Source organism: Belonocnema kinseyi, chromosome 6, assembly GCF_010883055.1.
Source record: "Belonocnema kinseyi isolate 2016_QV_RU_SX_M_011 chromosome 6, B_treatae_v1, whole genome shotgun sequence".
Classification (NCBI taxonomy): Eukaryota; Metazoa; Arthropoda; class Insecta; order Hymenoptera; family Cynipidae; genus Belonocnema; species Belonocnema kinseyi.
Window position 1 is genome coordinate 39,531,264 of NC_046662.1, and position 18,922 is coordinate 39,550,185.

The window sequence follows — 18,922 nt, forward strand, 5'->3', positions numbered from 1 at the left end:
GCTACAAGCTATCTAAGGATGGTACTATAGAACGCCACCTCAAGGTAGGCCTAGTGGCGCCATCTCTTGGTGAGGCCGGAAACTTATCAATCCACCCTCGTAATATAAATATTTTAAATTAAAAAATGTTCAAAACTTCTATTGTATGTGGAAATTATTAAGAATTTCAAATACAAATTTCTACATAAAAAATTTTTCAAGTTTGAATTCTAAAAGTTTAATCTTCAAAAGAGTTTAGTTTTGATTACTGCAAATGAAAAAACCAAAGTTTACATTTTAATCATTTTTTATTTTCAATTACTATGAAGAATTTTCACCAACCGGCAACAATCCGGAAATTTTTCCTTTGGTTAAATAAAATGGTTATTCTGCATAAGGAAATGGTTCGAAAGTCGAGGAAGAACGTTAACATTATTAAATTGTTTATCAACATTCAAGGAAATTAGGTGAAAGGACACTTCAATTAAGTTGAGTGATTGTTTACCGGCAATAATGAACTAAAGTCGGATAAAACTAGTAATGTAATATGCTTCTACTATTCAGATTTAAAAAAAAACCTTACAGAAACTGGATTAAGGCAGTCATTTCACAGATAATAGGAGAAACCTCCCTACACTGGATAATTCCACCTACAGTGGGTAATCGTTATTTAAAAATGCTAATCTATGTCAAATAATTAATTTAATTTAATCAAAAGTTAAGACACTATACGTGCTATAATTAATCGAGATTAAAATTAATTTTTTTCTTTTATTTATGCTCTTATGATTATCTACTGTAGACTGGTTCCTCATGTTCTCAATTATAGATTAACACCCTCTTAATTTTGGTTTTCAATCTTCTAAACTTAATTGATAAAAATCAATAATAATACTATCGCAACAAATATATGTAGAAAAGGAGAAATAATCTTGTTATAAGAAATTGTATATTTTTAAATAATGTAAAATGATTTTTGAATGATTTCTCCCCATTAAATAATTTATTTTGTAAATTCGATATATTTAGGTTATCAATAATGTTAATGCAAAAAAATGTTTGTTTCTAAATTTATTTTAAAAACTTTTAGTGACAAGAATCTTACAGAATTTTATAAGGGTTCATCCACAAGTTACGTAAAATATACATGAAATACATGAATTTTTAACTCAAAGAGGAAATTTGTAAACCAAAAATTAGTGAATTATAATTTGAGTTTCAAAAAAAAAATTTCAATCCAAAAAGGCTAATTTCCTGGAAAACAGTTGAGTTTTCAACCCAAAAATATGATTTTTTTATCAAAATAATTAAATTTTCAACCCAAAGAAGACGATGTTTCCATAAATAAACGTATTTTCAACTAAAGAATATATTTTTTCACTCAAGATTGAAATAGTTTCATTTTTAGTTTGAAAAATTAATTAAAAAAAAACACGAATAACCAACCAAAGAAACTAATATTCATCTAAATAATTAAGTTTTCAGTTTAGGAAATAACTTTTTAAATAAAAAAAATTAATCATCAACCACAACAAATTATTTTTTTGGCAAAATAGTTAAATTTTCAACTTCGAAAATCAATTTTTTATCAAAACAGAACATTTTTTAACAAAATACATAAATTTTTAATTCAATAGTTTAGTTTTTAACCAAAAATATTTTAAGGTTTTAGTTAGAAAAATAAATTTCCAACAACAAAAATCGAATATTTAAGCAAGAAGATTATAAATTTCTATCAAAAAAATAAATTTTCGACAAAGAATAAAATAAATTTTCAGTCCAAAAATTTAATTGTCAACTATAAAGAAACGAATTTTCAACAAAATAGTTCAATTTTGTAAGTAAAAAAGATAAATCTTCAAACATAACTTAATTTTTTAACAAAATAGTTTAATTTTCCTCTCAGAAGATAAATTTTCTACCAAAAATCACCAATTTTTAACCAAGTTCATGAATTATTAACAAAAAAAAACAATTTTAAAAAACAAAACAAAAACAAGCAGATGAATTTTCAATCAAAAACATTGAATTTCTATAAAAAAAGATACATTTTTGACAAAATATGAAATAAATATATTTTTAGTTACAAAAAATTAGTTTTCATTAATAGTAAAAAAATCATTTTCAACCAAACAAACGAATTTTCATATAAAAAAATTAAGGATCAATTAAAAAAATAGAAATGTTACATTTTTAGTTAGAAAAATTAATTTTCAGCCAGAAAAAAACGAATTTTCAGCGAAATATGTAAATTTTCGACAAAAAAAAATGATTTTTCAACCAAAAAGATTAGATTTTTATCCAAAAGATAAATTTTCAGTTTAAAAAGAATAATTTGCAATTTTTAAAAACTTATTTCTAGCATTAGAAAAGAATTTTCATCTAAAAATAAATATTTACAGAAAGTACATGATTTTTCAAGAAGATAAATTTTCGACCAAAGATGCAATAGTGTAAGTCAATTTTTTTGTCGAAAATTCAACTGTTTTGTAGAAAATTCGTCGGATTGAAAATTCATCTTTTATAATAGAAAAGTCATCTCTCTTGGCTGAAAAAAGACTTTTTTGCCGAATATACAACTATTTTGTTTGAAAATTTGTCCATTTAGTTGAAAATGTATCTTTGTAGGTTGAACGTTTAATTACTTTGTTAAAAATGCTACTGAGATACATTTAAATTTTATTTTTGATCAGAGAAGTGTTGCGTTTTACAAGACATTTGCAACCCCGTTGTATTTATTTTTAATTTCCTATTTATTTTAAACGTTCCGACTTTCTGAAATTCCCTGACCTGTAGCAACCCTTTAATTTTTTATTGTAAATTGTAATATCATATATTAAAAAAGGCGTAAAAAAGTGAGTTTTTCGAGAATAGGGGAAAAAAGAAAAACGAATAGGAATAGGGAAAAGTGAAAAAAAAAATTTATCCGTGAAAACTGTTATATTTTTTTTCTAAATTTTAGGATTTCAGATAAAAAAATATTTAAATTCAAAAAATAAAATTTCTGCAGGTCTATGCTATGCAGAATTTGGTGCAAGGGTACCAAGAGCTGGTTCCGCATATGTTTACAGTTACGTGACGATGGGCGAATTTGTCGCTTTCCTCATCGGGTGGACCCTCATTTTGGAATACGTTATCGGATCAGCAAGTGTCGTGCGTGGTTTGAGTACTTATGTCGATGCTCTTTTCAATAATTCGATGAGAAATGCATTCAAATCTGCTGCCCACATCGACATTAGTCACCTTTCATCTTATCCAGACTTTTTTGCATTCGGGGTAACGATCCTTTTCTCTGGTAAGTCCCACCAAACTGCCAAGTTTCTTTTTAAACCATTCAGTTTCAAAAGAATATATTAAACTAAAAATATAGAACAGATTCCAGGGGTCACAACGGTTAAGTATTTTAGATAAAAAATGATATTTTTAGCTAGCTTTGAAAAATCTTTTGAATACTTTTAAATCTTGTTTAAATCTATTTTTATACGTAGGGGAGATCACACTACAGTAGACAATGATCCTACAATAGATATTCATAATTTAAAAATACTAATCGACGTTAAATAATTAATTTTTCATTTATAATAATGATCCTTTTCTCTGGTAAGTCCCGCCAAACTGCCAAGTTTCTTTTTAAACCAATCAGTTTTAAAAGAATATAGTAAACTGAAAATATATAAGAAAACCCAGGGGTCACAGCGGTTCAGTATTTTAGGTAAAAAAGGATATTTTTAGCTAGCATTGAAGAATTTTTTGAATACTTTTAAAACTTGTCCAAATCTATTTTTATAAGTAGGGGAGATCACAGTATAGTAGACAATGATCCTACGGTAGATATTTATAATTTAAAAATACTAATCGATGTTAAATAAGTAATTTTTTATTTATAATAATGATCCTTTTCTCTGATAAGTCCCACCAAACTGCCAAGTTTCTTTTTATACCAATCAGTGACAAAAGAATATAGTAAACTAAAAATATAGAATAAAATCCAGATGTTACAACGGTTCAGTATTTTAGGTAAAAACGGAGATTCTTAGCTAGCTTTGAAAAATGTGTTGAACACTCTTAAAACTTGTTTAAATCTATTTATATAAGTAGGGGAGATGACACTGCAGTAAATAATGATCCTACGGTAGATATTTATGGTATAAAAATACTAATCGATGTTAAATAAGTAATTTTTCATTTAGAATGACGGTCCTTTTCTCTGGTAAGTCCCACCAAACTGCCAAGTGTCTTTTTAAAACAATCAGTTTCAAAAGAACAATAAAATAAAAATATACGATAGGTGTTAATATATTAAAATAGTAATTTATTATTATTATTATTATTTGAGAAAATTGAATATGATTTACAACATTTTCCTCATCATAGCGAGAAAATTCCAGTAAAATCAACATAAATGACATCATTTTTCAGCTTATTTACAATTCCTTAAAATTGGCAGATTATTTTTTCATTAAACTCTGGGAAAATTGATTTTTTTTGTTGATGATCATTATTTTAGTTGGAAAATCTTTTTTATTCGATATTGAACTATTTTCTTAACATTTTATAAATTTTTTTAATTGAAAATAGTTGAGAACTCAACCATTTAGTAGAAAATTTCTGTATTTTGTTGAAACTTTGTCTTTTGTGGTAGAAAATTAATCTTCTTGGTGAAAAATTCACCTTTGTGGTTAAAAATTCAAGTATTTTGTTAGAAATTATTCTTGTGTGGTAAAAAGCTAATCTTTTTGGATCAAAATTAGTTTCGTTGGCTTGAAAATTAATTTTCTTGATGGAAAATTAATTTTTAATTGAAAATATAACTAAATGTTTTTGCGAAATTTGTTTTTTATATACATTCGATCTTTTTGGTAAAAAGAGTCATTTATTTGATTTAAAATTGAAATATTTCGTTAAAAATGTGTTGTTTTTTTTTGCTTAAAAACTTATTTCTCTAACTGAAAATTAAACTGTTTTATTTTTTGTTGAAAATTTATGTTTTTTAGTTGAAAATTAATTTACTTTGTTAAAAATGTATCTTTTTTTAGTAGAAAATTACCCGTTTTGTTCGAAAATTTATATATTTTGTTTTAAAAAAACATTTTTTTTATCAAAAAATTAATCTTTTTGTGTAAAACTTCATTTCATTGGTTAACAATTCGTTTTTTTGTGTTTTTTTTTTAATAAAAATTAATTCTCTTCACTAAAAATTTTACTATTCCATTGTTTGTCAAAATTTTGGATACATATTTAATATTTTTTATTAAAAATTTAACTATTTCGTTGCAACTTTATTTTATTAGATTCTAAACTTGTTTCTCAAACTTTAAATTAAGCTATTAATTTTTTTAAGATTTTTTTTAGGTAAAAAAACAATTTTTTACCAAAAATGTAGCTATTTTATTTTTGCTATTAAATTAATCATTTTTATTTGAGAATATACTATTTTATGTTGAAAATTCGTCTTTTTTATTTGAAAATGAAATTATTTTTGTAGAAAATGTATATTTTTACGTTGTAAACTTTTTCAGGGCAATACAAAATTATGAAGATACATTTTTTTTTAATTTACGCAGTTTTCTAAAATGCAAACCAAGTCATATAAGAATGAACTGAAAATTATTTTATTTAACAGAGGGTCCTAATATATGCATCTTTTTTATTTCACAGCTCAATACAAAAATCAAACTATTTTTGGCTAAGAATCCATATTTTTTGGTTAACAATTTAATTATTTGTTTAAAAAATCAATTGTTTTGTTGAGAATGGAACAACTTTGTTAAGGACACGTCAGATGTGGGTGGAAAGCGAACTATTTTCATAGAAAATTTAGTTTTTTGTTTAAAAATTCACGATTCCGGCGGGCGTAAAATTTAACTGTTTTTAAAAAAATAGTGTTTTTGCATTGAAAATTCAACAAACTAATTGATATTTTTTCTTTCTCCACTGAAACATCTTTTTTGGTTGAAAATTCAAATATTTTAATGAAAATTCATCTCTTAGTATAAATTTAATCTTTTTTTGTGAAAAATGCAACTTTTTGAAAAATAATTCAAAATTAATTCAAAATTTTAGATTTAAAATTTATTTTAATTTGATAATTTATTATATTTTAATTATTATTTTGGTTTGAAAATCCAACGATTTCGTTTAAAAAATTTATTTCATTCTTGGAAAATTTGGTTCAATTTTCTGTTGCAGTGAGAATTCACATTTTAAAGTTGAAAATTAAATAGATTTGTTTAAATTAAATTTTATTGCAAATTTAAATTTTTGGGTTGAAATTTAACAATTTGATTGAAAAATCCACTATTTTGTTAAAAAGTTGTCTTTTTTATAATATTTGTTTGTTTAAATAGCAATCATTACTCTTCGTTGAGAATTCATTTTTTTATATTTAAATTAACTGTTTTGTTGAAAATTTGTATTTTCGGGTTGCGCATTTTTATTTGTTTAAAAAGATTCACCTGATTGGCTTCAAAATGTAATAGCTTGGTTTAAATCCCACTATTTTGTTGAAAAGTTGTATTCTTTATAATTTTTTTTACATCAAGTATTACATTTTTCGTTCAGAATTTATTTTTTTTTATATTCAATTACTTGAAATAGTACGAATTTGGAGCGTTTTAATTTTAATTTAAAAATTCTTACGCACCAGCACTAAGTTTATTCAAAAGAATTTATTTGTCCATTTTCGTGTAAAATCTCCTTTCAAAGCTTTTTTTTTTAATTTAATGTGTGATTTTTAAAAAATAAGTCGAAACCTTTTTAAAAAGGGGTAAAGGGCAAAAATTCTCAATTTTAGATAATTTAAGGAATCTTTTTTTAATTCAAGTGGGGAAAAAGGGGCAAATCGGAAAAAGGGGACGGACTGTGATACCTATAAAGGAATTTTACCGGATTAAATTAGGTCAAATGACTCTTTCTATGAGGAAACGTCAATATGTGTTTTACAATCTACGAGCCAGAAAAACAGTTAATACAATGTAGAAAACAAGATATTGATCTTTGATCTACTATTATCTCGAGATGGATTATACTATTTTTCAATTCAACATTATCAATTCGATAAAAAAATACTTAAATAAATTTCGAATTTATATTCAAACAGATCATGTCAAATACGTGATATTATTTAAGAAAAATTAAAAGAAAGTAATCAATATTTAATGGCTCACTTCCAACAAAAAATTTAATTTTCAATTAAAAAAGACGAATTTTTAACCAAATATGTACATTTTCTACAAAAATAGTTGAATTTTCAACTAAAATAATGAATCTTTAGAAAAAAATTAATTTTTAAAAACGTAGTTAAACCTTTAACCGAGTAGTTAAAATTTCTAACACAACATTTTTTATTTTAAATTAAAAACAGATAAATTCATTAGAAAAAAGTATTTTCCACGAAATATATGATTTTTCAACAAAATAGTGTCATTTTAAAACAATTAGTTTAATTTTCTACAAAAATATTTATTTTTCAAAAACTAAGAGATTCATTTTTAAATCAAAAGTTCACATTTTCAACAATGAAAGTTGATTTTCTATTAAATAGATTAATCTTTTACCAAAAAAGTTGAATTTGTCACCAAAATAATACATTTTCAACAAAAATAAAATGTTTTAAAAGAAGTTCAAATCTTAGCAAAAAATGAATTCTTAACAATAAAGATAATATTTTATATTTCAACCAAAAAAGTTTTTAATTAAAACTTTTAAAAAATTTAATTAATCCAAAAAAAGATGAATTTTCAACAAAATAGTCAAATATTCTACCAAAAAAATGATGAATTCTTAAAAATGAATGTAATATTTGATATTTTAACAAAAAATATTTTTATTTAAAGTTAAAAAAAATTGAATCAACCCAAAAAAAAAGAATTTTCAACCAAACCGTAGAATTTTTTACCAAAAAATATAAATTCTTAACAAACAAGAGATGAATTTTTAAATAATGAATTTTTTAAACAAGCAGTTCTAGCTTATAACAAAAAATATAAATTTTCAATCGAATAGTTTAATTTTCTAGCAAAAGAGATGAATTAAAAAAAAACCAAGGGATTAATTTTAATATTAAAATTACGCATTTTCAACCAAATTCTTGAATTTTCAACAAAAAAGTTAATTTTAACAGAATAGTTGAATTTTCTCCCGAAAAAATGAATTTTTAAAAAACTAAGATAACTTTTTGAATAAAAAGTACGCGTTTTAAATCAAATTGTTGAATTGTCATGAAAAAAAGTTTATTTTTAACCAAAAACTTGAATTTTATACCAAAAAAAGTTAAATTTTTTCACTACAATAATGAATCAGCAACAACAGAAATTAATTTTTAACAAAGTAGTTCAAATTTTATCCGAAAAAGATGAATTCTTAGCTATAAAGGTAATATTTGAAACAAAAACGATTTTAATTAAATATTAAAAACAATTTAATTCATCCGAAAAAGATGAATTTTCAGCACAAAAGTTTATTTTCAACAAAAATCTTGAATTTTCAAGAACAAAAGTTGATTTTAACCAAATAGTTGAATTTCTTACTAAAAAATCTGAATTTTCCACTAAAACAATGAATCTTCATTCAAAAAATGAATGCTTAACAAAGCAGTTAAACTTTTAGCCAAAGACATGAATCATTAACAATAAATGTATTATTTGATATTTCAAGCAAAACAGAATTTGATTTATAAATTAAAGCAGTTAAATTAATCCTAAAAATATTAATGTTCAACCAAATATTTAAATTTTAATTAAAAACCTTGAATTTTTAAGCAATTGCATGTTAACCAAATAAGGTGAAATTTCTAATAAAAGAAAATTTTTTTATTTAATAAATTAATAATTAATAATATATATAATAAATAACTTAATAAGTTTTTGAATAATTAGTGCGAATTTTCAACAAAATAGTTAAATTTTGAACCAAAAATGATATTGCTGTCAAGAAAGAAGAAAAAATGCACCCAATTGTGGAATTTTTGACAAAAAGTTAATTTCCAACCAAATATTTAATTTTTCTACCAAACAAAATTGAGATTGAAAGAAATATGCTGAATCTAAGAAAAAAAAATATATTTTAACCAAGTGGTTCAATTTTCAACACAGAAGGGGAATTTCCAACCAAAAAAGATTCCCCACTTAAGAAAGAAAGAAAATTTCCACTAAATAATACAATTTTAATACAAAAAATGGAATTTCCGTATTTAATTTGAAATTCAGAGATAATTGTTATATGGCTTGGTTTTACATGCTCACAAACTGCGTATTTAAAAAAAAATTGTTTTTCCGGTAAATAATAATTTCTGTTTATCTATTTTTAAACTATCTTTTATCTTCTTGAATTTTTTCTGACGTTTTTTATCAGCAGAAAGTGCATACATGGTAAAAATCATGGTAAAGTGCACCGTGGGTGTTCAAGACCCCAGCGTATTTAATCATGTATTGTTTAACCCCTATTGAATATTTTGTTACGATAAAATTATCCGATATAGTTCAAGGTATCTTTAATATGGTAGAATTGATTTTACAGCTATTGATTTATTATAAGTTTGTTAAAAAATCATTTTAAAAAAGTGAAAAAATTGAGTTTTTTAAAATTAAAAATTCATAACTCATGCAATTTTGATTATCTTAACCTGCAAATTTATGAATATGCTTTTGAAATAATGCACTTTCATAAAAAAAATATTGCAACATGGGTGCTTTCAAAAAATATATTTATTTGCACAGTTGAAAAGTCAATTTTATGATAAAATGATCAATCAAATTTTTTGATTTTTAATCGATTTATTATTATGAAAATTGAGGAACTTTGACATGTAATACTAAAAAAAAATACAAGAAATTGAAAAAAGAGACATATATAACTGTATTTTAACAATTATGTTTTATTCAACACATTCACTGTCTGCTCTCGCATGACGCGCTGCCGTAAGTTATAAGCCATCTACAAAGAAAAAAAGTATAAGATAATCAAAAAAAAAAAATTATTTCACTTTATATGATATATTTACGTTAGAAAGCAAACAATAATCAATTAAACTTCAACAAAAAAATTGGCTTCAAAATTACTTTTCCACTCACTAAGTACACAATGGGTGTAAGAGACCCCACGATTTTTTTACCTCCACTTTCAGCAGCTGCTGCTAGTAGACTGACGCTTGACGCAGTATGCGAAACGACTTTATTTACAGTTAGTGTCTCTGACTAAAGCTACATGGCGACACTTACTCAGGTTTTTCAAATTAAATATGGTTTAAAAGAGTTTGAAAATTTCTGGGTGTCTCATACCCACCATGCACTTTAAGGGTTAATTACAACAACGATTAAGAAACTTGCTAAAGAAAAGGCGCTGCTGTTAGAGGGCACTTGCGTTCATATAATTTTTTATATATTTTGATAATTAATCTAAAAAAATGTTGATAAGACATGAAATTCACTTTTAATCCCAATTTTTCCCTGGAGTTGCGTTACTGAATCACTGCGATCCCTGATATTTCTTTTAGGGAAAACCTCCCTACAGTGGATAATCAATATTTAACAATACAAATTTATGTAAAATAATTAAATTAAAATTTAGTTTATCAACATATATCGTATTTTAAATTCTAATTAAATTAAATTAATTATTTTGCATTAAATTAATTATTTTCAATTAATCATTTTCTACTGTATGTTGTATTATCCACTGTAAGCAGGTTTCCCTATAAATATTTCTGTTTTTTCCAGCGGCTCTTGCCTTTGGAGCAAAGGAATCTTCTCTGGCAAATAATATATTCACTGTCGCAAATCTCTCGGTAGTTATTTTCGTCGTTATTGCTGGAGCTTTCAAAGGTAAATTTTTATAAAACTTCCTTCAATATAAGATAAGACCTAAAAATTTAAGCTTAATCGAAAAATAAATTTCTTTTCCTTCCTTGCTTTAAAAAAGTCGAATTAGTCGCATAACATTTTTTAATTTTTAATTAAAAAGCAGTATCAGACACTGGATAACTGAAATAATTAATTTATTTTTAATCGAAATAGATTAAATTTTAAGCACACAGTTGTATTCTTAACTAAAAGAGATCAAAAGTTCATACAGAAAGAGATAAATTTTAACAATTAAAATAAATATATAAAGAATAAAAAACTCACTTTAGAGATCAAAACTAGTGTAAATAGAGTGACAAATTGTAAAATATTGTATCAAAATAGTGTTATAAAATTTGGAAGTATTAAAAATGAACTCCAATGTTTATTTTAAATGTTACTAATTAGCATATCAAATTTCTTATTTATTTATCGCCGGCTTCACAGTCTTTCTCATTTTTTCAATTAAATGTGAACTGAATTAATAGCACCCGATAAGAAAATTTAACTATTTTTAATTGAAAATTCATTATTTTCGGTTGAAAATTCTACTATTAAAATTTTGGTTAAGAATTCATTTTTTCATTCAAAATTTTAATCGCTTGGATGAAAACTTAATTATTTTGTTAAAAACTGAACAATTTTGTTTAAAAATCGTACTTCTGGGTTGAAAATTCGTCATTTTTGCTTGAAATTTCATCAACTTGATTACACTTTTTTCTATTTTTGACTAACAATTTTTTTATTGAAAATTTGTTTTTTTGGTTTAAAATTTTATATTTTTCTCTAGAAATTTCACATTTTTTAGTTAAGAATGCAACTGTATGATTGGAAGTTAATCAATTATGATTAAAAATTTACTTTTTTGTTAATAATTCACATTTTTGTTCTGAGAGTTAAATTGTTTTTTTTTTTAGAAAATTGGTATTTTTAGATAGAAAATTCAACAATTTGGTAGAAAATTTAGGAATATAGTTTAAAATTCGTCCTCTTTTTGGGTAGAAAATCAATTGTTCTTCATAAAAATTAAACTGTTTGATGGAAAATCGATCAATTTAAATTTTAGTTAAATTTTCGACTAAAAAATAAGAATTTCCATCCAAATAATTAAATTTGCAATAAAAAAATCAAAATTCCACACCAAAGATTATTAAATTTCGACTATAGCAGCTGGAGTTTCCAATTTGGTTCTATTAATTTATTTATTGTTTAAAAAGTGTACTATTATATTTTTGGTTCTTAATTTATCTCGTTTGTTTAAAAATTCCAATACTTGGCTGAAAAGTAATGTTTTTAACTGAAAATTTAATTATTCTATATTTACAAAATTAATCTTCTTGGTTAAAAATAGTCTTTCATAGTGAATGTTTAACACTTTTCTTGAACATTAATTTTTTTATTAAAGATTTATCATGTAAGATGAAAATTCCAGTTCTTGGTTGAAATTTTAACTAATTTATTTAAAATTCGTTTGTTTTGTTTGTTAAGAATTAACTTCTTTAACCAGCAATGTAACTGTTCTATTTTTTGTTGAAAATTGATATTTTCACTTGAAAACTAAACTCTTCTATTTTAAAATTCAACTTTTTAAAATTTAACTTGATTCAAAGTTCTACTAATTTTAGAAAATTCATTTTTCTTTTTTTTATATAATTGAAGATTCATAACTTTTGTTAAAAATTCATATTTTTGAATTGAAAATAAAACTATTTTGTATCAAATTTGCCATAAATAGTTACATTTTCAACCAAATAGTTGAATTTTCAAACTAATAAATAGATTTTTAGCAGCCTGTTTAATTTTCAACAATATAGATAATTTTAAACCAAGAAAGATGAATTTTCAATACAAACAAGAGATTTTTCAGCCAAAAAAGATGAATGCACAATAAAACAGTTGCATCTTAAGAAAAAAAAATTTCCACCAAACGATGGAATTTTCATACAAAAACGATTAAATTTCAACCAAAAACAGTTGTACTTTCAACTAAATAATTGAATTTTTAAACCAAAAAAACTAATTTTTCTAGAAGCCAGTTGAATTTTCAAACAGATACTTCATTTCAATCCACAAAATAATTAAATTTTCAACAAAATAATCCAATTTTTAATCTAACGAAATGAATTCTGAACCAAAAATAGTTGGATTTTCTTTTTGGATTCTAATAAGTCAGTTCGTATTTAGGCGAATAAAAACGAAAAAGACGAATTTTCTTGAAAAGAGAAAAATGGGAATTGTGAAAACAGTGTGAGAACTGCAAATGAATTTGAAATTAATCGATTCTCCAAGAAAAACGATAAAAAATAGATTAACAGGGTGGCGATTCGGCGGACGATTTGAATATCCCGGTCATTTCCCGGTTTTTTCAGGTCAAGTTTGTTAATTTTACCGATTAACTAAAAATCAAATGTTAACAGAACAGATCAAAAAATTGCAAAATAAATGAATTTTCGCATAAAATTATGAATCTTCAACTGGAATAGTGCAATTTTAAACCAAAAAGACGAATTTTCAACTAAAATTATAAATATTTAACTGAAATAGTTAAATTTTTAACCAAAAATATAAATTTTATACCTAGAAGATTAATTTTATACAAAAAAATACAATTTTTGAACAAAATACATCAATTTTAACGAAATAGTTGAGTTTTCAAACAAAAGCGACAATTTTTTAACCAAATAGTTAAATTTTGTACTTTAAAAAGAATCAATTTTCAACAGAAAATGGAATAGTTACATTTTTAGTAAAAAAATAATAGTTTTCATATTAACTGGTAGATCCCAACGATAATGATGAATCATCAACTGGAATAGTTTTCGAATAAAAAATATAATTTTTAAGCCAAAAATTGAATAATTAAATGTTCAGTCAAAAAATAAATGTTCAAACAAAAAAATAATTTTTAACTAAAATAAAGGAATGTTCAACTGGAATAATATTTTCAGTTTAAGAAAAATATTATTTTAAATAAAAAAAGAAAGAGGTTTTGAATAAAATAGCTGATTTTCTAAACAAATAAATGAATTTTTAATTAAAATGTTGGAGCTTGCATACAAAAGATAATTTTCAACAAAAGAGTTTATTTTTAAATTAAGTAAATTTATTTATAACTTGAAAAAAGAATTCTGAACTTAAATAATGAATATTTTACTGAAATACTTAAATTTTAAAACAAAAACAAAATTTTTTTAACAAAATGCGTGTACTTTCAATGAAATAAATTAATTTTTAATTAAGAAATACAAATTTATATCCAAATCGTTAGATTTTTAACAAGAAAATGTCAATTTTCAACTCAAAGCGGAACGGTTAAATTTTCAGTTGAAAAAATTAAGTTTCAACCAAACTGATCAATTTTCAACTAAAATTATGAGTCTTCAACTGAAATAGTTGAATTTTATACCTACCAAACAGATGAATTTTCAAATAAAATTATGAATATTTAACTGAAATAGTTAAATTTTTAACCAAAAATATAAATTTTCAACCTAGAAGATTAATTTTCAAACAAAAAGATTAATTTTATATAAAAAAATACAATTTTTGAACTTCAAGAAGAATCATTTTTCAACAGAAAACGGAATAGTTACATTTTTAGTAAAAAAAATGTCATATCAACTGATAAATTTCAACGATAATGATGAATCATTAACTGGAATAGTTTTCGAATAAAAAATATCATTTTTCAACCAAAAATTGAATAATTAAATTTTCAGTAAAAAAATAAATGTTCAACCAAAAAAATATATTTTTTACTAAAATAAAGGAATGTTCAACTGGAATAGTATTTTCACTTTAAGAAAAAAATTATTTTCAATAAAAAAAGAAACAGGTTTTGAATAAAATAGCCGATTTTCTAACCAAATAAATGCTTTTTTAATTAAAATGATAGAACTTCTATAAAAAAATAATTTTCAACAAAAGATTTTATACAAAATGCGTTCATTTTAAACGAAATAAATTAATTTTCAATTGAGAAATACAAATTCACATCCAAATCGTTAAATTTTTAACAGGAAAAGTTTTAATCAAACTGATAAATTTTCAACTAAAATGATGAAACTTTAACTGAAATAGTTGAACTTTATACTTACCAAAAAGATGAATTTTTCACCTGGAAGATTCATTTTCTACAAAAAAAAATAAATTCTCTACAAATTACATGAATTTTCAACCAAATATGTAGTTAAATTTTCATCCAAAAAAGAGAAAATTGTAACCAAAAATATAATGGTTGAATTTTCCGTTAAAAATTTAATTCTTAACCAACAAAAAAATCGGATTTTCAGAAAAAAAGTTAAATTTTCTACTGTAATGTAAAATGATGAATCTTCCAACAACAAAATTAATTTTTAACAAGTGAGTTTTGCTTTCAAACGCAAGTATTTAAATTTTCAAGAAAATAGGTAAATTCCCGAAAAAACTGAAGCTCCTGTCCTAAAATAAAAACGATAATAGTTTCCACACATATATCCTACAGAGATAGGATAGATAAAGTAGAAATCAATTTTCAAAATTGACCAGAATTATTAAAATAATGAAAACTTGAATTTTGCTACAAATTTTTCTTTAAAAAATCGTAAAAAGTATTTTTAAAAAGTCAAAATTTGGTCAAAAATGGAATATTGTCTTTAGCTGACCCAGCGAATTGGAACACTCATCCACCATGTACAGACGAAGATTGCAAACAAGGAAAAGGAGGCTTTGCTCCTTATGGAATCGCCGGAATTATATCCGGCGCTGCGACATGTTTCTATGGGTTTATCGGATTCGATTGCGTTGCCACTACTGGAGAAGAGGCCAGAAATCCCCAAAAATCAATTCCAATTGCGATCGTGGCATCTCTCTCGGTTGTTTTTTTAGCATATTTTGGGGTTTCTGTGGTCCTTACGATGGTCTTGCCTTATTACGAACAAAATCCAGACGCACCATTTCCTCATCTTTTTGATAAAATCGGATGGGAATGGGCCAAGTGGCTCGTAAGTCTTGGGGCAATATGCGGTTTGTGTTCCAGGTAAATATGAGCATCTGATTTATAAATAATTAGTACCATTTAACGTAATTATCAATTTAAAAATTCGATTTTTTAGATTTTATAGATCCAAAATAATTAATTACTGCCTTCTTGGCATTTTATACTCGATTTCAGAAAAGCTTATTTTTAATTAATAAAAATAGAGGATGGGAAAAACGAAAATTCACATTCTTCATCCTCAGGCAAACTCAGGAAATCCAAGCATTCTGTTATATAAGATCCAATCATTTAGTTAATATTTCATTAATCATTTTTAGGTCGAGTGTTCGAAATAAGGGGGGGGGGGGTGTTAATGTTCCTGATTTTAATTAATTATTAACAGACTTCCAAACGTAAAATGCACTCAAAATAGGGAAATAGGGCGATTTTTTTACGAAAAAGGGAGATAATAGGGGCATAAATTTATTTCAATTAAAATAAGAAAATCTTACTTCTCTAACAAAAGAGATGAATTTTAAACAAAAGAGTTAACTTTCGAGTAAAGAAGATTTAACTTTTTAACCTAAAATAGTTAAATTAAACCAAAAAATACCAATTTTTAATTTTTTTATTTTTAATTTTACCAATAATACGAATTTTCTAAACAAACAAAAATTAAATTTCCACAAAAAAGTTTTTTTTAACCCGATTTTTTCATTCCTTTGCCAAAAAAATGAACTTTCAAATAAAAGGATAATTTTTCACTGGAACGATTAATTTTCTGCCAAAAAGACGAATTTTCAACAGAATATATAAATTTTCAAAGAAATAGTAGAAGTTTCAACTAAAAAAAGATCAGTTTACAAATCAAAAAAGGCAAAGTTAAATTTTTAGTTAAAAAAAAAAACTCAATTTAAAAAAAAGAAAAGAGTTTGCAACAAAATAGTTAAATTTTCAACCCGAGATATTTTAATTTCTAATAAAATGGTTGGATTAAAAAAACAGATTATTTTTAATCAAAGACTTGCATTTTAAACCAAACAATATTAATTTTCTACCAAAAAGATGAATTTTTAATCAAAAAGAATAATATTCTACTAAAAAAGAAAAATTTTCAACAAAATATATGAATTTTCAACCAGGTAATCGAATTTCCAACTAAAAAGTTCAGTTCACAACAAAAAATGACATAGTTCAATTTTCAGTAGAAACTTATTTTTAAACCAAAAAAAAACGAGTTTTTAACAAAATAGTTAAATTTTCAACAAAAGGGAAGAATTTTCAATTAAATTAATGAATCTTTAAACAAACAGTTACATCCACAACCAAATAATTGATTTTTAAACAAAAAATATGAAATTTATGAGAAAAGAGATAAATTTTCCAACCAAGAAGACGAACTTTATACAAAACAATCTAATTTTCCACAAAAAAAGTTAATTTTTTACTAAACAGTAGAAGTTTCTACTATATATACAAAAAATATACAATATATACAAAATATATGAATGTTCATCCAAATAGTTAAAGTTTTAGTTAAAAAACTTAATTTTCAATTTTAAAAAAAAAACAACAATTTTTACTGAAATAGTTCAATTTTAAACCAAACTGAGGAATTTTCAATTAAAATAATAAATCTTCAATCAAATAGTTGCATCCGCAAACAAATAATTAATTTTTGAACAAAAAATATCAAATTTCTAACAAAAGAGATGAATTTTCAAACCAGTAAGACAAACTTTCTACAAAACAATTTAATTTCCCACAAAAAAGTTAATTTTAAACTATATTTTAAAAGTTTTTGCTAAAAATATCAGTATTTAACCACAAAAATTGATTTTCTACTAAAAAAGACGACATTTTTAACAAAATATATGAATCTTCAATCAAATAGTTAAATTTTTAGTTTAAAAACTTAATTTTTAATTAAAAAACGACCATTTTTACCAAAATAGTTAAATTTTCAATCAAACTGAGGAATTTTCAATTAAAATAATCAATCTTCAACCAAGCAGTTGCATCCGCAACCAAATAATTAATTTTGAAGCAAAATATATAATGTATAACAAAAGAGATGAATTTTCAAACCAATAAGATGAACTTTCTACAAAACAATTCAATTTTTCACAAAAAAGTTAATTTTCAATTAAATAGTTGAGGTCTCTACTAAAAATATTAGTTTTTAACCACACAAATTAATTGTCTATTAAAAAAGACGAATGTTCAACTAAATAGTTAAATTTATAGTTAAAAAACTTAATTTTCAATTTTAAAAAAAAACTTTTATCGAAATAGTTAGATTTTTAACGAAACTGAGGAATTTTCAAGAAAATAGTTCAATCCACAATAAAAAAATTACATATTTTCAACCAAACATTTAAATTTTAAGCAAAAAATATGAAATTTCGAAAAAAAAGATATGCATTTTCAAACTAATAAGATCAAAATTAAATTTTCCAACAAAAAAGTTAGATTTCAACTAAATAATTGAATTTTTCACAAAAAGATTCATTTTTTTACAAATAAAGATGACTTTTCTACAAAAAAAGAATCATTTTCTAGCCAAAAGAATGAATTTGCAGTTTAAAAAAATAATTTTCAACCAAATATTTGAAATCTTTAACCGAAAAATGGAATCTTCAACAAAAAAGATAAATTTTATTCCAAAAAGGTGAATTTTTAACAAAATAGTTAAATTTTCAACCAAACAATTAAATTCTTAACCCGAGAAGATGAATTTTCAAACAAATTTCGACTCTTCGAACAAAAAAGAATGAATTTCAAACAAAGAAGAATGAATAAAAACTTCAAATAAAAAAATTTGTATTTTCTACCAAAAATATGAATTTCCAATACAGAAGGACGAAGTTTCAACAAAACAGTTGAATTTTTGACTGAAAAGATCAATTTGTATCCAAAAATTCAAAACAGTTTAGCAGCGAGAGAAGAGGTGCCCCTCGTATCTTTAGCAGGTATTGTCAGGGTAAGAAGGAGCAAGGCAATGGAAATGTAAAGTCAGTGAAGAGAGGGCGGGGCTGCAGTGAGTGTACCGACCCAGAAACAGTAGAATTGTAGGAAAGTAGGCGAGGCGGGGCTGCGATGAGCATACTGACCTCTAGAAGGAAGGAAAGATTGCGGGCGGGGCTGC

At 24.1% G+C, this 18,922-nt stretch overlaps 1 protein-coding gene across 3 annotated transcripts in view; it reads left to right on the plus strand.

The window, feature by feature from the left end:
- Positions 1-18,922, plus strand: part of LOC117174504 (cationic amino acid transporter 2) — a 52,055-nt gene that overhangs the window by 9,404 nt on the left and 23,729 nt on the right. For all 3 annotated transcript variants that reach the window (XM_033363680.1, XM_033363682.1, XM_033363679.1), the window contains 3 exons: positions 2,990-3,274; positions 10,695-10,799; positions 15,456-15,834. In XM_033363680.1, the coding sequence (XP_033219571.1) occupies positions 2,990-3,274; positions 10,695-10,799; positions 15,456-15,834 (769 nt within the window). The remainder of the gene's footprint in view (positions 1-2,989; positions 3,275-10,694; positions 10,800-15,455; positions 15,835-18,922) is intronic.